The 21,318-nt window shown below is 47.7% G+C and overlaps 1 protein-coding gene and 1 long non-coding RNA gene across 15 annotated transcripts in view; one reads left to right on the top strand and one right to left on the bottom strand.

Annotated features, from left to right (window-relative positions):
- Positions 1 to 21,318, bottom strand: part of TTC7B (tetratricopeptide repeat domain 7B) — a 253,786-nt gene that overhangs the window by 54,397 nt on the left and 178,071 nt on the right. For 10 of the 11 annotated variants that reach the window (XM_042990364.1, XM_042990367.1, XM_042990370.1 and 7 more), the window contains 2 exons: positions 16,962 to 17,078; positions 9,961 to 10,058 (listed from right to left, as the gene is read on the bottom strand). In XM_042990364.1, the coding sequence (XP_042846298.1) occupies positions 9,961 to 10,058; positions 16,962 to 17,078 (215 nt within the window). Of the gene's footprint in view, positions 1 to 2,958; positions 3,010 to 5,355; positions 5,521 to 9,960; positions 10,059 to 16,961; positions 17,079 to 21,318 lie in introns of all 11 variants that reach the window. The other variant, XM_042990375.1, reaches the window with a different exon arrangement.
- LOC102950538 lies at positions 10,734 to 17,322 on the top strand. 4 transcript variants are annotated; one of them, XR_006219055.1, is made up of 7 exons: positions 10,734 to 10,839; positions 14,627 to 14,855; positions 15,054 to 15,146; positions 15,313 to 15,419; positions 15,525 to 15,714; positions 16,588 to 16,690; positions 17,016 to 17,322. It is a non-coding gene; the product is annotated as an uncharacterized LOC102950538 (long non-coding RNA). The 4 variants fall into 4 exon arrangements; XR_006219054.1 differs by having other exon boundaries at positions 14,630 to 14,855; XR_006219056.1 differs by having other exon boundaries at positions 10,735 to 10,839; positions 14,805 to 14,855.

The raw sequence follows: 21,318 nt of genomic DNA on the forward strand, positions 1-21,318 counted from the left end.
GGTCTTGCTTCTCTAAGGAGGCTGACTTGGGGCTGGGGGTGGGTTCCTCGCTGTGCTGTGCGACGTGTCCTTCTCAGCTCCCCTCTTTGTAGCATGTCTGCTGGGGTGACAGGGGCGTGGGGCTCGAGTGCTCTACAGGCAACCGCCGGCCCTACCCAATTCCCATGACAACCAGGCCTCCTGCTTGTGGGTTCCTCCGATCAAGAACTCTGGTGCCCATTCTAGGAGATACTTCCCTTTTTCACAGAGTGGGAAAGAGATTAAGACAGCCAAATAAATCAGGACAGCCAAACCCACGGTCTCAAGACGAGATCACAATTTCCAAGTGACTTTAACAGAATATCAAGCACAGCTGAAACCTGACAGGATGTGTCTTCTCCTGAAGGGGGAAAGTTCTTTCCAGGGAAAGCTTTAGGGAAGGATCCCACTAAGGCAGGGAGAGACTGGGGGATGCGGTCACCAGTGGGCATGCGGGGGTGACCCAGCATGCTGCTGGTGGGTGCTGGCAGGGCCAGGAGGTCACACGGGAAGCATGGAGGGAAGCCGTTCACAAGCATGCAGGAAGATGCCAGCTGTCAGTGAGCCGAGCCATGGCTCTGGGCTGGAGACAGTACCTTCTGGAGGACGACACCAGGCAGATGCTTTCATCGCCATCGGAAACCCTCCCCGTTGCATATTCATGAGGCTGTGTCTTTGCACTCGAGTGTCTGGGGAAGGCTGTGTTTGTCTTTGAACGCAGCTTATGGGAAAAGCCTTCCCGGTTTTGGGTGAGGGTCTAATGATTGGACCCACACTCCTTAACTTCTATCCGAGTGCCATTTGTTACTGACTTGTCAAACTCCTAAGATTCTATTCAATCTTGTTTAGAGAAAGACACCACAGAACTAATTGGGGAGAATTAACTGTAATTTCATTAAAAGAGCAAGAAGAGGTTCATACTTGACTCATCAGGGCTGGAGTTTTTTAACTGCCACCCCTCAAAAGCAGTGGAGTCATCACTAAGAGTAACTTGTTCAAATATAGATTAAAAAAAAACCCGACTTTATTCTGTTAAGCAGGAGCAGAGGGTGAAATAGACACCCAACAGACTGGTCATTTCCTGATCACGAGATACATTTTTAACTGTCAGAAAATGCAAGGTCAATAATAAAATGCTAGCCATAAGAAAAGGGGAAAAAACAATGACCTTGAGTTTGTTTTTCAACCTTATTTCATTCCAGGGGTTTGTTTATCATTAATCTGCTTATTCTCTTCTCCGAGTTACAGGTTCCTAAAAGGGGCAGCAGCTTGACCAGAATCAGTGATAGGAAAAACTGAGCCAAGAACCCAAGTTGGCATTCTTGATTTGAGCATGTTCTTGGAGAGGCAAATAAAATGTCGACACACATTCTCCTCCAAGATAAGGACTGCAAGGGCACTCAAGAAGGGGGCTGCCTGGGGTCCCCGGGTCTAAGGAGTGGTGAGCAGCGTGGAGAGAGCCTTGGACAGTTGTGTCCCAGTCGGGCTCTTCCCACCTGGTGGCCACCTCCCTGCCCCTCGGGAGCAGGTACCTGACCGGAAGCTTGAGATCAGGAGGGGCTCCTGGCATACCATAAAGGCATGTGTGAACAGAAGAATTAGTAAGCTGACATCCCTACAGATGGGGAAACTAAGGTGGACTCTGATTAAATGAGTTCCCTGGGTTCTTCCACAGAAGTGGCCCTTGAACCTAGGTTTCCTGACTTTGGAGAGAGCTGGAATGGTTCCCACAGAAGATAGTTAAGTCCCTTGTACAAATGTATCGAGCCTCACTGTCACTAATATGGGCTGCCTGAAGATTTTAAGGTAACCTGACTTTCTGAAAATCAAATCTTTTTAATGTATCCGAGGAGCCTGATATCGAAAGAACCTTGGCGGTAAAACCTTTTTTTTTTTCCCCATGAAGAACCCTAATGTGATGACAACACCAAACATATCTCTTCTATTATGGACTTGTATTTATTTTAAAAAATGTCTTATTTGTATTGACACTTTTAGAAGCCAGAAATAAAGTCACATCTAAGCTGAGCTGGATTTCAGAGGGGAAATCAACTCCCTGAGGGGTATATTTACTATAAGCAGTAAAGGCTCAGATCATTCAAATGCATCGGATCACCATATACGTGAGCATCTCCCAGAATGCAGTGCCTGGAATGCTGATTCTACAGGGTGGGAAAAATGATGAAATTAGCTCAGGAAATTAGCTCGAACTTTTTTTAAACTGCAGGACTTCTCAGAGCCTTTAATACGCTAATGTGAACTGTCAGTCCCTAAGAGGGAGATGCAGTATTTCCCAAAAATATTTGCCCAGAGAGAATCAGAAGTCTCGGAAACATCCTCTGAAAGATGTGAAACTTCACTCCTGCCTTAAAAGGATACCACCTAAAGTATGAGTCCTACACCCAGGGAACCGCTTAGTCTCCTTTAAATTTTGGTAGGTGTAGGTTAAGTTTTATGGCATCTGTTTAGCTTATTTTAGGAAAATTCATGATTAGGACTGCTTTCCTATGTAGCAATAATGGTTGAACTGGAAAAAAAATTTCCAGATTCAACTGGTTCCCTCTACCTAAAATTCACAGACGACCCACACTGGGGAGGCTGAGTGCCTCACACTTCCAATCAGGCCACTGGGGCTGCTGACCACTCCACTGCATGCCCTTACTAGGGCATCTTTCCCACACTGCCTCCTTCTGTGGTCCCTCCCAGAGAAGTGCTGCCTCCTCATTGCTTAAGCCCAAGCTGCAGCGGAATGCATTAGAATCTTGGGAGAGATGGGAACTGGGGGAGGGGGGCGGGCGGAGTGGGCAAGCACGTGGCAGCTTTGCGTCCATGTCATCTCAGCATTCCCAGCGGTCGACAACGACAACACACGTTCCGTGGTGGAGGGAAGCGTGATTCTGGAGACCCTCAGAGAGGTTAATAGATTGGTAAGCTACTTACTAACTGAAAAAAGGGAGGGGAAACCATGAAAGTATACTTCTGGAGAGTTGCCTTGGAACAACAAACCAAATCAAAAATTAAAACCAAGAAACAAAACATTTGAAAAATCAAAATTAAGGCTAAAAAAGCAAATAGAGTTCTAATAACCTTCCAACTGTTAAGTCTGGCTGTGTCGAATTAGATTTCAACTCAAGAGTGACACATGTTTTTCCACTAACAATGTTTTTTTTTTTTTAAACCAAAGAAAGGCCAACTGGGCATTCCCCTCTACATTGAAATGTTCACCCAGCACATGAAAGCTGACCGATTCATGTAATGTGTTTTGTTTCCAGGGCAGGAAATTCCAAAGGGAAGGGAAAAATAATCAGACAAGCACTTTTCAGATCTTTCCACCACTAACCCTAATCATGATTCCAATACTTTGTAGACCTCGGCTAGTTTTTGCTCCTATGAAGTCAAAGGATTGGGGAGAGACATTCGTAGAACTTGGGGCCTTGGCTATCCCTCCTAACGAAAGGAGCTGGGATTCAAATTCATTACAGTTTTAATCAAGAAATTTTACATTTATCAGTAATGTGTGGTATGTTTTCCCCTTCTCTAAGGAAATGTTGTATCTATGGGGGAGAAAGATTCTTGGGCACATCGGTCTTGGTGTAAAACACCTGGTTACTGGCTAGGCACTCTCTAAGGATGGGAAGATGGCTCGGGGTTTCACAAAGAATAAACAGTTGAGTCCTTCGTGGAATACAGCACATTCAGCAGAAAGCCCAGTGGGGGGCTCATCGCCCTAAAAATTCACTAATTCATCTGATATCTAGTGCTTCACTGAAGAGTCAGGACTTCAACCTTATAAAGTCTAAAGGAACACAGGGATCCTCGGGATGGTGTTGACAGAGGTGGGTTTGCCGTATAACAGGAGAGGACGGGCCAGTGGGAATGTATCATGCTATTCTAGAATGGTAAGATCCCATTTTAAGACCAAAAAACTGGGCAACAGTCAATGTGAAAAAAACAGCTTTTCTGGAAAAAACTGAAGGTGGCAATTGCCTGGAGGCATTGTATTAAGAGACAATGTCTATTTTAAGAAGTGGGTTAAAAACAACATAAGCAGTTTATAAACATTATCTTCATCTTGCGTTTCATAAAGCTGGGATTGCCACGAAAGCAAAGTTGAGCACACTTACTACACAGATAAGTAGAGCCAGAGTGTTTCCTGGTTTGGATGATTTTATTTTAGATGATAGCCTCATTTCTGCCCCGGCTTTGTGCATGTGTGAATTTAACACAGCAGCTTTACCATCCAAACGATGAGCACATTAGAGGAAGCAGTTCTCTCTGACAGCGCCTCCCCTCAGGGGCTTTTGTTCTGCATATAACTGAGCATCTGGGACAAAGATGAGCCCTTCTAAATTATGGATACAGAGATTAAATTTTCTGGCAGTGCTTTGGGCAAAGTGGATGTTAAATAAATAAGTGAAAGGAAGCAAGGCTGTACCTCCTGGGGGGAGACCCACAGTTGGGTCCCATCTAAGGACCTTACCGACCAGGGTTTCATTTTAGTACAGGAATCTCTCTCTCTCTTTTTAATGGACAGGTCCCCAAACACTGTAAAAGAGACTTTCAAATTTCTGTATTATTTAAAAGCAAGATCAGATTAAAATACCATCCAATTTCCCTACATGGTTTCATGGGTTTTCACCCAAACCCTACATTTTCCTTCCTAGCCAATGGAAAACAATTTATACCGTTGCTTCCCAAGATGTGGTGACCCACTGGCTTTGGAATCCCAAGTGGGTATTCTGTAAATCCAGGTGCCTGGGCTCCAGCTCAGGCCTACTGAGTCCTAAGCTATAGGGATGGGGTTCAGGGGATCTGTGGTTCTTCAAGCTCTTCGTGTGCTTTTGATGGACAGTAAGTAAAGTTTGAGAACCACAAACTTAAAGGGCATACGACCATTATCTTTAGGATATCACCTTGATCACTGTATGCTTGTCGAATTAATTTCTAAATAGAAAATCAGAAATACACATAAATAAGTTATTGGCAAAATGTTCTAATTTGCCTTTTTTAAAAATAGCGTTTTTATGCATTAACATTAACTCCAGGAAAGCATACAAGTAACCAAGGACAGGACGTAATTGTCTACAAAAGCTTCTGTTTATTCTGCTCAAAACAGGTTTCCTTTCCTTTTCAAAGAGGAGGTTGGAACTTGGGCACCAATGTCTCTTTCTGCCCCAAACAGCTCTTGGATTTTTTAAATTAGCAAGATTTTCCCCTCAGATAAATTTGATGGGAGTTTCCTATTCAGCTTATCAGTTAGGAAGATTATCAGAAAATGAAACACCAGGCAAATGAAGCAGGTCTAACAAGAAAGGAAAAACCATAAAGCATGTTTACACAGAGAGGGCTCCTGGCGGGGACCTGGGTCATTGAATGAATGAGCTGCAGGGGGCCACACAAAGGTGTCAGGTTTGGGAGGAGAATGAAGATGAGGAGATACAAACAGGTGGAGAGGAGATTCGGTTCTTGAAAGAGAAGAGGAGGAGGAGGAGGAATCTGACACTAAAAAAGTGAAAGAGAAAAAAAAAGGATAAAGGCAAAAAAAGCTTTAGAAACACAAAGGAAAAAATAAACTAGCTTTTCATATACTCACATAAGCTGCAAAGAAAATGAGGTCATGTAATAGACAATCATTCCTGTACTGGACAATAGCATACAAGTGCTTTTCGAAGAAAACAAATTTGTTGTTTTTTTTCCCCACTGGTTATTTAATTGTTCTGCAACAACACCACAGAATAAAAATAACTCAGATTTACCTGGGCACAGACTCAGCAGCATGATCCAATGACCATCTCTAACCTACAATATCCAGAACATTCTAGAGGAAACCGCTTTTCATTTGGAAAGGTGCAGTAGACCTTGGTTATTCCTGGACTTGTTTTTTAGGAGAAGCCCTTATATAAAGTTTACCTGAAAGGTTAGGTTTTCCTAGGTAGAGATACTGAGGTATGATGATATGTCTTAGTCCCAGCATCATGACAACAGAGTGCTAAGCTTTCTAAGTTGGTCTGTGGTTCGGTGCACAGGCTGGGGCACTTTGAAAAGGAAGCTGTTATTGTCGCCTTCAGGTCTCACAGCTGGAGACATACACAAGTAAGAGGGAGACCACCTTTCCCAGACACAATGGCCCAAACTTTCAAGTTAAAAGAATGACTTTGCTTTGGACAGGTGTCCAGTGATATCTACCAATGATTAAAGATAAATCTCCTTACTCCACATCCTGTTTTGAAGGCAAAGGAAGAAAAAAAAATTTTTTTTTCATCCTCTATTTAAGGAACTACCAACTTATTCCTAAGAAAAGACAATGATTCATAGCTTCAACGTTAAGACTGTCACTCTATTTGATTCCTCTTTTTCCATGGCTGGGACCTATCAGAGGTGGGGGAAGGGGGACCAGAGGTGACACTGAAAGGGAAAACATGTTGTTTAGGGGGGTTTTTCAATTTGTCACATCCATTTAATGAACCCAATGCCCACTTTCTTAGCCACAGTGGACTTGGCCAATCCAAAGCTTCCAGACAAGAGTTCCCCTGATGTTATTCCATAGATGTTCATGTGGACAATTTCGGAGGTAAAAAACCATACCTAGTTAATTAACCACTTCCAATATCAATAATGCTGAGCCTGCACCTTATAATGACCCAGATGTATAATAATAGCATTGGACTTACATTTTTTAAGAGTTCTTATCTATTTGACGTGTACACTGAAATTTTAGGACACAAAATATGATGTCTGAGATGTGCCTTAAAATACTCTATAAGATCTAAGTGTGGGACAGGAGAGGTGGATGCAAAAGGAATACTAATTGCTGAAAGCTGGTGGTAGGTACGTGGGGATTCATTATATTAGTATCTCTATTTTGGGTATGTTTGAAGATCTTCCACAATAGAAAAAAAATTTTTTAAAAGGAGATACGTTTTTGTTCTGCAACACCCAAACAAGTAACCCAAGAGGGCCTATCTGCACGTTGGCTGACTGAGAACGGACGGGGTCATGGCGGTGGAAGTTCGCCATGGCTCTGGCCGCATCGTTGCCGATGCCAACGCTGTGGCTTTGCTAGTGTCACATGCCTGTGCCCTTTAAATGAGGAAGTTGGGGAAAGAAGAGAAGAGCAGGTGTTGCATGGACCAATGCTGTTAGCAAGATGTCACCTGCAGGGCTGGGTTCTCTCAGATACTTTGTTTTGATTCAGGAGCATTTCTACCTCGGGTAAGTTCCTTTTCTCTTTTTCTCTAAGCCCAGTTGCTTTCCGAAATGAGCAGAGCTGCAGTGGATACTCAAAATTAGCCAGCCTCCTCCCTCACGTGCACTGAAGACTGTGGCAAAGGGAAGGAGGAAGATGGCCGAGATCCCCGCCGGACGGGTTAAGTCCAGAGTGCGAAGTGTGTGTGCCATGGAATGCTACGTTGTTGTAAAGAATGTGGACATTCTGTGCGGATGGATACGGAGGGGTCTTTAGGACATGCCGTGAAGTGAACTGAGCCAGGGACTGAACAGCACATATACACCCTATTCCGCTATTTGTCGTGTGGGGGGACATGGAAATGATATCTCTGAATATTTGAATGCAAACACACTGGAAGGGCAAACCAAAAAGTCAATAAAAATGGTTGCCTTTACGGAAAAACAAGACGGGGGTGCGGGGACGGGAGTAAAAACTTCTCTAGGGCACCTTCCGAATCAAAACCTAAAATCTGTGCGTTGTTCACAAGTTAGGCCATCCACACAGGTGTATGAATGAGAATGGGTTGGCCCTCTGACTGCTCCCCCACCCCCCAAGCTGAACTACAGAAAACTGGGCTCTAGTAACCAAGATGGAGGCACACTTCCCATTTTTAGGCGAGCCTCCCTAAATTTCGTCTCTTTGCTTTCAACTGTCATTTCAGAATGTACTACCCTCATTTACAACCAGGGGGCAACTGGCAAGGCCTCCTGAGGTGGCCTTCCATTCTTCTGATTCCCTGGCCTCCTGGGTAAGTAATTGGTGCTGTGTAAACCAAGAGTGTGGGGCTCTGGGGGCAGGGCTGGGGAATGAAGTCTTGTAGGGATTCCTGCAAGAATCATCTTGCAGGGATACTACAACAACAACAGTAAAATGGTCAGTGGCCAGGCCTGGGAGGCTGTGCTTCTCTCCTGCTGGGGGCGGGGCACCTGTGCAAGCAATCCAGACTCTAACCGCCTGGGACCGCCTGGGACCCCCGGAGTGAGTGACGGAGCAGATGCAGGAGCCCCTGCCTGTGCCACAGACACACCCCTCCTGGACGCTATGGCACCTGAGAAGGCTCAAACCTGAAGAGGGAGATTCTTGAGGTCTCTAGGGAGAATGCCCCACGGGGCAAAGGGGAGACCAAATAACAGCAGGGTCTCTCTTATTTTCTGCCACTCTCTGTATTTAATGCGATGTGGCATTCGAGCCTTGGGACTTCAGGGGAAATTAAGGTCCAGGCCAGCTGGAAGGAGAGGGGGTCTGCATTCAGTAGGACTGTTCTCCCAGGGTGGTGAGGAGGGGTGACGGGGGAGGAAGCCCTGGGCAGCCGCAGCAGCTGTTCTGAATCCGCCAAATTGCTGCAGGTGCGGCCGTGAGCTTCCCCTCCTCCCACCGTGTCCCAGCCTCACCTTGCAGCGGCCAGTCTGGACAGCCTTTCCAGCAACGAGGGCTTACACAGTGTCTCTAGGAGCACTTCTGTGCTACTCAAAGCCAGAGGCCCCCCTCCAAGGACTGCTGGTCAAGGGGAGGGAGGCGGTCAGGCCACTGCAGGGTCGGGGAGGGGGAGTTTCTCTGTGGCTTGGTCGTCTGCATTTTGAGCACAGGCTGCCAGTGTTAAACCGCATTGATTTGCAATTCATGCTGCATCCAATACCCAACACTCCTTTGACCTAGGAACCCTGGGGCCCTGGGGGCAGACTTCTGAAGACTGCCAATTTGGTAAAAGGGAGCCTAGCACAGGAATGCTGTTTGCAGGCAGCTGTTAGCATGGGCATGGGCATGGGCCTGGGCGGGTAGCACATCTGGCTCCGAGAGGTGGTATTTCTTCCATCCTGCCAGGGGCCGGATCTTCCAGGAGATGGCTGTGCAGACCTCAGGGCTGCTCCCTGGCTTTCTCTGGAAAGGCTTGGTCAGGAGAAGGACTGGGAGGCTCCTTCCATGAAGCCAGCCCATAAAAGAGCAGGCATACCCAGACGGGGATTAAAGCCTTACACAGACTGCCTCTGCGGGGCAGGGGGAGAGGAAGCAGAGTCGGCTTTCCAATGATGCTGTGAAATGGTCTCTGAGGCTCAAAGCAGAGGGAATTTCTTTACATCCTCCAAACTGCCCCTGGATGGTTGGTGTAACTGTTAACATTACTTGTTTGGAGGTTTGGAAATGACAGAGGCATATTTGCTCCTCCTTACCCGGCAGATGTGGAAGCGCAAATGACGAGGTGTACCTATTTGCTCAGAGGCAGTGAGTGCAGCAGGCCTTCACGTGGGGACAGGGGCATCAGAAGCTCGGAACCCACCTGCGTCCCTAAAGGGCCTTTTGGCCCAGGGTGGGGGTGGGGAGGATGTTCCTATGTGCAACTGATTAAAAATCAAAACCGATTTCAGCAAGGTCTGAAACCTAAAGAGAGAGAGAGAGAGAGGCAGACAGAAAAGCAGAGGGGAAGCTTCACGGGGATGGGAACGATCTAATTTTAGTTTTGAATTTTGGGCTCTGAGAACAAGGGGAAAAATAGAAAAGATTTCAAAGAGCTCTGCCGGGCAGGCACTATCGCAACCCCCACTGTGAACACACACTTGAAGAGACGCTGGAGAAAATGCGCCTCGATTGAGTTTAACCTAGTTGCGTGAGCAGCGTTTCCAAGCCCAGTCCCTGGCAGTCTCCACCCCACGCCACTCGGGGCCAGGCCCCACGTTCTCGTGGACACCGTTTCGTCCCCTCTGGTCTGTTATTCTCACCTGTCTCGGGATCGCTGAAGTCTGGCAAAGTAATTGTGTTAAGCTGTCGTCTGTCAGCAATGGTTCTATCTAAGAGGCTGCTCCCACGTCCAGAATCACTGCAAAACACAGCTGCAGAGGTCAGTCATTTGAAGGGGGGCAGGGGAAAGACACAGACTTAACCACCACTGACCCTGAAGTGCAGTAACACCCCTTTTGTGCGTTTTCGATGCTCTTTAACACTCTCTCCGTTGACGACTAGGCATCCCGCTTGCGGCAAGGCCTGGGCTGGGATTACTTTCCATGTTCACTGTCACAAACACACGTAAACCACACCCACAGACCCTTGCTAATTTTCGCCCTTTTTGTGTCATTATAAGATACAAGAAAGAAACCTTGAAGGCAGGTTCTCGAACCACCTTAGAATGGGGAACCCACTGGATTGGCATTCTGTGTTGAATGTCTTGCACCTCCTCAAGCCCGTAAACACACACCGTCCTCGAACTGCTTTACTAATCAACGGTCTACACCTAAGCCCTCACTGCCCAGGGAAGTCACCTGCCTGGGGCATTTCTAGAAGACTCTGAACCCTAGGTCCCTCTCCAGACCAAATCCATCAGCATTTCTGGGGCAGTCAACATTTTTCCAAGCTCCCCAGATGGCTCTGATGTGTAGCTAGATCTGAGAACCCCTGGCCCCTGCTTTTCCTTTCCAAGGGCAACCACAGCCATGGCCTGGTTTGTGTCCCTACTTAACAGAGGAGGGAAAGGGACTGTGAGGTCACACAGGCCAGCTGCACCACCCCTCCCTCCCCACCTTGCTCCCACAGAACGGGCTTGGCACCATTGGTTGGCAAGTCGCTTGGGAGACCACAGCAGGCCCGGGTGGAATGAAACACAGGTAGGGGACCGGAGCTCATACAGACTCTTGTTTTCTTTCGTTCTAAGAAGCTTGTAAGCAAAAACAGTTACATTCTTCCTTTTTTCCTCTATCATGAGATTCCATCAAAGAAGCTCCAAAAAGCAGCCCATCTATCTCTTGAGGTTTGAGTCTATCTATAATGCTTTTCTTTGCATCTATTTTGTTTTGTCAATCTGGGGGCTCTAGGAGTGGTATTTTGTTGTTGTTGTTAAGAAGTTCAAATTCTATAATAAAGGGACACGATTTCCTTCCTGCGTGCAGCTGTTGCTAAAAGTGATACAAACAAGATTTGGTATGAAACTTAATATGGTTCTCAGGCTGCAATTTCCACGTCCAGTGATGTAGTTAGAGAAATCCACAGGAAACAGATGGAAACTTGCCTCAGTACAGACTATTTGTCAGCCTATACTTATTACATCATTGGATACGCGTTTTTTGGAAACCACTCTATTCATTATTTCCGCAATTGAGAAATAATAAATGTCTCTGAGCAGAAGACAGCACAAAAGTACATGCAAATGTGCATTAATCACATTACCGACTGAACAGTTCCAACATTGGTCTGTTCATGTATATATTTTAATATAAATATGACAAAGATATTACAAAGAGTTGTCTGAATATTGCAATGGCTCCTCACTTAGGAGCTTTCCAGAAGATGTTATCTCAACATATAGTGATTTTTTTTTTTTTTCAATCTCCTGGGGGATTCCAGGCCACACAATAAGGTGTTGGCATTGCAAAGGAAGGATTCGCCTGGCATTTTGGTGGACCCAATCTGAGGAAATGGATCAGAAGTGTTTGTTTTGGCCCTAACCCTCCGGGCTTCCCATCTTACCAAGTTTCAGAGCCCAAGGTTGGCTGTCAACATGTGCTGCTGGGTCCTGGGAGCCAGCCAGGGGGTGGGGGTGGGGGTGGGGGTGGGGGTGGGGGTGGGGGGGTCATCTGGCTTCTTACTTTCTATCTGTCCCTAACAAGTAGGTCACTTGGGGTCTACTTTCCCTGTCAGATGAAGATAAGGGTTGTCTTCCTACATACAGCTTTGCAAGGCTGAACTGAGGTGATGTGGTCACAGCGTTCAGAAGATTTGTAACTTTTGGGTATACTCCGTGCATCGTTATCAATATACATACCCATACATGCAGCTGAGGTTAATATGGCTGGCTAATTTCTGAGGACCACTTATTCCTTGCGTTCTGGTGCAATGATAAGGGTGGGAAAGCTGATTTAAGGGCCTCCTGCTCTCAATGTTAGAAACCGCAACCAAAACCCAAATCGTGACTTGTGAGCCTTACCCACTGGTAATGACACAGGATCGACTTCCCCTCCACCAGCCCATAGTTACAACCCATAGTGCATGTTCCATAGTTCCTTTTGAAAACAGTATATAAGCAACAATTCACTCTTCAAAATGGAGATGGTTTTGTTTCCACCCTGAATGCTGGGACTGAGAATTTGGCTGGTTGCTTTAAGCAATGGTTAGTTCTATCTTTAGAGGGTACGGAGTCTTAACCCATCAAGATTTGCCTTTGCGATGACATCTGGAATGTGGAGGAAGGGGCAAAGGGAGGCCCTGGCCAACCCTTGAGTTTTTTTGACTTTCTCTGGCCAGTGTCTCTTACAAAAGACTTCCTCTCTCCCTCTGGGGCCTGCTTGGGCCCCTCCCATGGACCACCCTCTGCCACCTTACTACCCAGTTAGTAGAGCCCGGTGCTTTAGGCTGCCAGGAGCACCTCTCAAGGAGGCAAGCAGGAAGGGAAGCAAAACCATTCCTGGTCAGTGGTGCTAGGAGACAGTTTAGGGAGAGGACAGTGGCAGGAGCCCCAGATCCATGGTACGTAAGCTACAGATCTCCATGTAGGCAGATGCACAGGTGTGGGTAACTTCTGTTCCCCGCTCAGACTGAACATTTAGAGTGCACCGTAGTGACGGTTAAAGTTATACCAGAGATTGGAAGCTTCTCTTGGAAATCCTCTCTACCTTCCGTGGTACGCAGAGGTGGCCAGACGCAAGAGGCAAGCTGGCAGCGGGCTAGGAGTCAGAGCCCGGGAGTTCTTGTTGCCACCCAGCCTCTCGCCAGCTTCTGAACTAGCACGTGGCACACATAAGTGCCGGGTGTAAGAGAGGGGCCTGGGACAGGACACCAGAGAGGGGCAGGTGGGAGAGGAGATGCCTGGTGTCCTCCAGGCCTCTTACAACTGGGTAATAGGAATCAAGGTAAGCTCCCAATATCCCTGACCCTCAATTCTCATCAGTAAAATGGGTATGAGAGAACATGACATTTGCCCGTTTCATGGGGCTGCTCTGAAGATGAAATGAGAGCCCGCTTTGTAAACAGAAAAGCTTCACCAAAATGCTGGTGACAATTAGCAGGGAAGGGGGTTCCAATTCCCAAATGAAGTTAGAGTAAAGAAAGTGTCTTTTCTTTTAGATAAAAACGTTAAGTGCTGTTTGTTAGTAAGGACTAGGACTGAGGAAGAAAACATTTTCTTCCAATTACATGGCTATATGATGGAGATGGTCCCAGTGGTAGCGGCAAGAGGGAGAAAGAAGGGGTTAACAATAAAAAAATAAAAACAGGGGCACCTGGGTGGCTCAGTCTGTTAAGCGTCCAGCTCTTGATTTCGGCTCAGGCCATGATCTCATGGTTCGTGAGATCGAGCCCTGCATCGGTCTCTGTGCTGACAGCACATGGCCTGCTTGGGATTCTCTGTCTCCCTCTCTCTCTCTGCCTTCCCCCGCCCCGCCCATACGTACCCTCTCTCATGCAAGCACCCTCTCTCTGCCCCTCCCCAGCTCATGCTCTGTCTCTCTCAAAACAAAGTAAACATTGAACAAAATTTTTTTTAAATAAAATAAAAATAAAGGAAAAGAAGTTGGTTGCTGACGCAGGTTGATGGAGGAAGCTTTGGTGTTAGACTGGGGCTGGAATCATAGCTCTACTGCTTGTCTGATTGGGAAAATGGAGGCAAATTATTCAGACTTGTTTATTTTCTATAAAGCGGAGAGAACAGTAGTGATTCTGCAGGGCTAACGTGCGGACTGAAGGCAAGGCACAAGTGGATGGCCCAGCACAGCCATGGCCCAGGGAAGGGTCATTCAGTTCGAGGAGGCTGCTGGGGCCTTCTGGGGGGTGGGGTGCTCTGCTCACAAGCCACACTGTTCCCAGTGGCAGAGTCAAAATGTGCAAGAACCAAAGGGGCTTGCTACTTTACTGGGAGAGAGGAGACGAAACAGGAAACGGGTTTCTCTCCTAAATGCACATAAAACTGCACACCCAGCGAATAAACCCAGGCTCCTGAGATGACACACACCTTGCCACATGTACACTGGAGAGAACGCCTCCCCCCTGTGCTGCTCACAGCAAGAGATGCATTCTCAGACTGCGGGTGGAGCGCTCTTTGCAAGCTGTCTGAGGCTCAGTTCAGCCACTAGCTCGGTGTGATTTTCCTTCGAGCAAAAATAAAGACGGAGCGAGTTGCAAAGAATACGAAAGCCACGTTGAGTCTCCGTGTGGCCCACTACTGCTCATACCATCCTCTGTGCCTCACCGCCTCCCGGGCTCTGGAGGCCTGTGTCAGCCCCGGGATGGAGCTGGGAGGGGGTGGGGGACAGCGGGAAACCCTGGCAGGTTGAGCACACTCAGAAATAAGGGCGCCTTGAGTCAGGAAGTCAGTGTGGACCTTCTCTCGGTACAAAGCAGCCACTTCCCAAGATGCTTTCTGCTGTTTTCATTTTCGTTTTTTTTTTTTTTTTTTTTTTAAAGCAGGGATGCTTCTCGTGCATTGGTTCATGCAATTCTACCCTCTTCTGAAACCCTGTGTGACCTGATCATAGACTCAAGGCTCTTGGACCCAGAGCTGCCCTTATCTGGAGAACTAGGAAGTATGTGATCCCTTGTCGAGACACAGCGCTCTCCTCTTTATGCTTTATTCTATTGCCAGGGTCAAGTCTTGCCTGACCACACTGGGGAGGATGTCTAAATTTGCACAATGGTAAGGCCTACAGGAGAAACATTTATTTATATCCCAAAGAAAATAAATAAAGTTAAAAAAACAATCAGGAAGCTCCTTAATAAGGGGCTGCTCGATTGCCACCCGTCCCCCCTCCCTCAAGGCTCTCTGAGTAGCAGGAGCGAGAGCTCCGCCAACTGATGGGTCCTCCTCCACCCCCACCCCCCACCCCCCACCCAGACTCTGCGTCTGGAGCCAGGGTCCCTCCCTGCTCCGGCCCCGAAAGATCCTTCAGGAAACGGAGGAAGTATGGACACACAGCCCAGGCATTTGGTTAAGTATTTTTAAAAAGCTTTCCAATTCTGCTATTTTTTTCTCCTCACATTCAATATTCTTGGTTGCTAAGTGGGAGGAAATGTGGGGAGGTGGGAGAGGTGTGGAGAACGGAGGGAAAATTGGCAATGTGAAGGCTGATGGGTGTATTTTCTCATTTCTAAAGGGGGTACAGGCAAAGGAATGCTCCAGCACGGAAGCAACCAGCTTGGGGAGCGTCTCCTGTTAGCTGGGCTTGTGGCAAAGACTCTACCCCAAATCCTGCTGCTTCTGGTAAGCCAGGAGCGGGGGGCTTTTCGGGAACATAAGATGGGCATTTTCTATTTCTGCTGACAGACTCAGAAAAGGAGAATTAATTAAAATGATCTTTATTTTCAGAACATATCCGCAAAAGGGAAGAGGCCAGTTTCACGATTATCTTTTCACCGAGAGGAAGATGGGGCATGAGCAGTCATGTGCCACCGGCTATGTGAAGGGGACTCCTGTCTAATTGTTGCGACTCCAGTGATGCAAGGGTCGCCTGGCCGCCCGCTGGGCGTGGAACTGGACGGCAGGCTGGCTGTTCAGGGTGAGCTTCCTCCCGTCCAGCTGCACTGCCCCCAGGCCTGTGGTCACAAGTCTGTCGAATGTCAGGTCACAAACATCCATCCCCTAAGAGGGCCCTGATTTTGAATATAGTTTTTTAACTGCGGAAACTTTTGTAAAACAAAATCCCACACGGAACCCCACCTGTACTCTGTGCCCTCCTTAGCGCCCATCCCACCAGCGCTCTAGGCCAGTGGCCTATTGCCTCCTGGGGGACTGTGCTGGGCTAGTGACACATTTATGACACATTTACGATGTGAGTTGAACATATTTAGGCTCCTGACTTTTAAGAGCCTAGTGTGGGCTGTCCGTACATCTTGCTATGAGCTTGAAAAATGTTTCGAGTGTGCCTGAGCAGTTGTCTGAGTTCACTTGAATTATTAGGTCCCTTTTCATTAAATGACATCCTTCATAAGGCAGGACACACACCGGGAAAAACTGTTCAAGACTTGAAAAAGGGCACAACAGGTTACTGGGTGTCTTACAGCGGTGAGCTGGGGGTTGACTAGTGAACCTTCCGCAGGTTATCTGCCTCTGCGGGCAGATGAGATACGACTGATTTCTACCCTGCAAAAAAGATGACCCCCAACCATATATTTCATTGTTCTATAGGATCCTGTCTTTGCATGTCCTTGCAAGTTCATTTTAGCATATCTATCTTTTGCAAATTCATTTTAGTGTTATCTATTTTTTGAATTCTTCTCTGAACCAGTCTTAACATCTTACTGGTTCCCTCGTTAATGAGGTAAATAAAATCTCGATAGGTCCTTGTTTTGTATTTGAGCCATGATTTGAACTGTTTGAAAATCATGCTTTATCCTGCCAACAGTGATACAGTGATTTCTACTCTCTTTAGAAGGACGCAGCCTATTGTCTACGGAGGCCTTTTAGATATTACCATAGGAGCCCCATCTGGAGTATACAGTTGATGAGTCTATCCACAAATTACCCGAAAGATGGTAAGACTTGTCAAAGAAGTTAACTGAATGGCTGGTTGAGAGGAATCAGATAGAGGTCGCCCATGAACCGGGCCCTAGAGGGGCATCGTGGCAGCAGCCGCAAAAGAAACCCACAGTGTGGGGGCCTCATCGGCCACTGGAAGAAAATCCCCTTAAGAATGGAGTGTGTGCGGCTCCATTGCTACCATCCGCTAAATGCCCATCGGCGGCGGCACTGTGGGGCGGGGACCCATGCAAACACCACACAAAGCAGGCGCTGCTGGCCTCTTACCTGGGGTTGGTTAGGTTGTAGCAGGATTTCCATATTTGCAACATGTGCTTACAGGTGAGGAGCGCCTCGTCCGGGCCCCGGCACAGTGACTCCACCTTCACTTTGGAAAACAGTAGTCTACGGCAGGGAGACAAAGGGAGAAAACAACACGGCTCAAGCCAGAGTCACCACCGGAAACCAAACACCGTGGCCTGGCCTAGACCCGGATGCTATGGTGCTCATCCCAGAAAGGGGTGTCCAAAGGCTTGGTCCAGGGGAAGCCGTGGTGCAGACCAAGGATTCCAGAACTCCCAGCTCAATATATGGCTTTGTATACTGAAGGCAGATGCAGGCACACCAAACAGGACCATCTGTGATCAGGTTAAAAGCATCAGAGTGGTTGGGGCACCTGGGTGGCTCAGTCGGTTGAGCATCCGACTTCGGCTTATGTCATGGTCTTACGGTTCACAAATTTGAGCCCCGCGTCAGGCTCTGTGCTGACAGCTCAGAGCCTGGAGACTGCTAAGGATTCTGGGTCTCCCTCTCTCTCTCTCTCTCTCTCTCTCTGCCCCCTCCCCCACTCATACTCTCTCTGTTTCTCTCTCCAAACTAAATAAACATTAAAAAAATTTTTAAAAAAAGCATCAAGGTGGCTAATTTTATTGAGAACACAAGGATTTTCTTAAGGCGACTTTTTAAAAAAGTTTATTTATTTATTTTGAGAGAGGGAAGGAGAGGCAGCAAGAAAGGGAGAGAGAGAATCCCAGGCAGGCTCCTCACTGACAGCACAGAGCCTGATGAGGAATTCAACCACAAACTGTGGGATCATGACCTGAGCTGAAATCAAGAGTCAGATGCTTAACCGACTGAGCCACCCAGGTGTCTCAAGAGCGATTTTCAAACCAAGCTGTTTATTAAGAGCTTTTTAAAACAAAACCAATTCATTTGCAAAGCTTCAAAAATTCATTAAAAGGGAATCTTGATTTATTTACAAAATTACACAAGAGGTGTGACTCAGTTGATACAAGCGTCTACAAATAACCTTCCACAATGATCCTCATCATGTGATGGTGAATAAATCTCGTAAGCTTCGCAGAGCCTGAACTGCAGGCACATAAAGAAGGGGGCATCTGGCTCATGCCCTGTCCTCGGATCTTCTCAGTCCTGCTATTTATGGGTTAGGATTTCACCAACTCACTTCGTAATCACCAACTATTTCTTCCCTATTTTTGTTACCACCAATGGCTTCACCCTCTGTCCAGACCTTCTGAGAGCTAAGCTTCGATCCTTCTCTCTCGGCCCCTCGGCTATCCCATTCCTAAATTCTACTTATGCCTTTCTGAAGATTGGCTCCCCTGGGCCCAGAGCCCATTAGTACTATCCTTGCGAAGGCCCCAACATGAGCCCAGATACCGCCCTGGTGGTCTTCCGGTCCCCTGAGTTGCCCGGCTCTAAGAAACTGTAGATCTCTAAAAATCATTTTCATTCCCAGCTCAAGAAACTACAATGATTCCTTATTGTTTGTAATAATAAGTCAAAATTCCTTACTGAGTCCTCGAGAGTACCCTGCCCACCGGCCACTCCTGTGTCACCACCCACCCCATTCTGGGCCACACATCCCTCTGGACCCCTTTACTCCTACCAAAGGCCAGGTTTCTGTCCTAACTCTATGAATATATTTGCCGTGTCCTCAGTTTTCATCTGTATGGATGAATCTACTACTCTCCCCCATTCTTCCTGAATTCTAAACCCGGCTAAAACCCCACCTCAACAAACAAGACCACGTTCACGTCTCTGTCTTTTCTACTCCGTGTCACATCAGCTGCTGCTGGTTGTTAATGAAAATACAAAGAAGAGAGGGAGGTGCTCCTGTTTATTAAGGGTCTCCTCTGTGCCAGGCCCCGTGGTTGGCACTTCACAGACAATATCAAGGGCATCTTTGTAACAGCTCTTCCCGGCCCGGTGGTGTTTCTCTCCCTACAAGAAAAGAGCAGCGCCCCTCACTTCCGGAGTGCCTAGGATTGTGCTCAGAGGCCAGCGGGCCTTAAACCTGCATTTGCTCATTGACTGCTTTCTGTACAAATCACGGATTGTGAAATATGTGTCCAGTGATTTAAGGTAGATATGTAAGAGAATTCTTCCACCACAAATGACATAACGGCTTCATTTGGAGGCACTTTAGAAGAAAAAAGTCTCCTTTTCCTCAGTGGGAGATGGAATGAGGGTGGTCCGAATGCATTACTGCCCAGGTTCCAGAAGGGGTTAGTGTCACCCGCTCCCTCCAAATGGAACACAGGACGCCCAAGGGGGTGGGTGTTGGGTGGCTCTCAGAGCCTCCTGGAGCCTGGATCTGCAGACGCCTGGGATGACAGCGACGGGCCGGGTGATGACAGGGACGCAGTCCCTGATCTACAGGCAGGTGGGTATAAAGGGTGAGGCCAGACGTGAGAACAGGGATGGGCATCTGCTCAAAACATCTCAGGAAGGAGAGGTTCCCAGAGGCCTTTCCAGGACTGCCCACAAAGAATGACAGCCACTCAGGGCATCTCAAGGGGTTACTAAGGAGCCAGGTGCCGACTCCTGCCAATGTCTCCACTAGTCCAGAGAGTGGTGAGAGTTTCTTCCCACCAGAATCGGCCACCAAACATGGGTCAGCTGGGGATGTGTTACAGACGGAGGAGAAGCTGCCCAAGGGTCACCTAGCAGCATTTGGCAGAGACCTATTCAGAGGCCAGAGACCCCCTTGGGTCTGGTTGCCAAACCATTTTGGCCAAGGAAGACCCCACCTAGGACCAGGGTGATGTTCTCTGAGAGGCACATCGAGCCCACCTGCCCCAGGGAGGGCCGCGAGATGGTGGGGAGGGTTTCGCCTCACACGCTGACGGTGTGGTTCCAATCGTCCACGATTGCTTCCACTGTACTCAAGGTACAAAACGCCGGAGCTTGTCTCCAAGCCTCAACTTGGGGGAACGGTTCCATGCAAAGCCTCTTGGCTGCAAAAAGAACTTCTAATTAACATGAAATAACAGCTTTCAAACACTTGACTCAGGATATGGAGTTGAAAAGGTGTGGGCTGGATTTAAGAGAACCAGACAGGAAGAACAATGGGGGAACGGCTGAGCACAGATGATGGGAAAGGCACCTGGAAGTGAGGCTGGGGGAACAGCATGAGAGAGAGACTGGCAGAAAGAAAGAGCTGGAAAACACGGGCAGGGGAGCAGAAGCAAAGCCTCGCAGCTGCTGTCAGGTATCTCCAATACGCTGGGCAGGACGCCCTGCCGAGCCAAACTCTGATATATTCCCTCGGATGGGCACGTAAAAGCAGGAGGCAGAGACACGGCCTCCAGGGGACTGCCCCTTCTCACCACTTCCCCAAACCTCAGCTTGTCTACAAGCAGAGAATAATGCCGAGCACAGGACAGGTGATGCTTGTCGGCATACTGGCCAAACCCTGCTCACACATTTCAAGACTGTCTGAAAACATCTGGCTGGCGGGAACGCGACATTAGCCCAGATAGGAAGGGAATGCAAACAATGATTAGCATGAGTGTGCTACAGGTGATATCCAAAGATATTACAGATTCCACCTACTGAGGAAACCCTGAGGACAAAACAGGAAGTCATGAGAAAGCCTGGGACAAACCAGCATTGAGCACATTCCAGCACACGGAACTACCAACCCGGCAGGGCGGGCAGAGGGGACTTCAGGCTGAGATAGTCTGCCGGTCACAGCAGCCAAGTCCGACCATGAGCTGAGGAAGGCACTTCTCTTAGTAAGAAGTTACGTGCTGGGAAAGTGGTCTATTCCTATGCCCTATGCCTGGCTCAAAGGTCATTGACCTAATTAAAACAATTTTGGTTCACACTCACTGAAACTTACAGAAAATGAATGAAGGATAGAAGAAGCTTGCCAATATACGACTCTGACTACATTCCTGATAGCCCAAATCTGGCGTCTCACACACTGTTGTTCCTGATCCGGCTCCTGCCCAGACGCTTGGCCTCGGTCTGCCCCCTGCCCGTCGTGTGCATCCCCCATTCTGGCCGTGATCAACTTCCTCCATGCCACTCTCCTTCGTGACCCAGGCTCTTTGCACATGCTACTCCTTCTGTCTGCAATGCTTTTTCCATCCATTTCTGCTTTTTAAAGCATCTACTCATCTTTCAAGATTCGGGGCAAACAGCCACTCCCTCCTTCCCCCACTGCCCAGTGAAGCCGACCTTAAGGAACAGGAGCTAAAGGTCCCAAAGAGAAATGCAACTCCAGAGAAGACACGAGAGCTCAGCTGTGGGATAAGAGCCTACAAGCCAGGAAACTTCTGCTTTCAAGACAAACGAAATAATAACAATAACAACAGCTTTAAACAGTTAATTTAAA

The sequence above is a fragment of the Panthera tigris genome, chromosome B3 (genome assembly GCF_018350195.1).
Source record: "Panthera tigris isolate Pti1 chromosome B3, P.tigris_Pti1_mat1.1, whole genome shotgun sequence".
Taxonomy (NCBI): domain Eukaryota; kingdom Metazoa; phylum Chordata; class Mammalia; order Carnivora; family Felidae; genus Panthera; species Panthera tigris.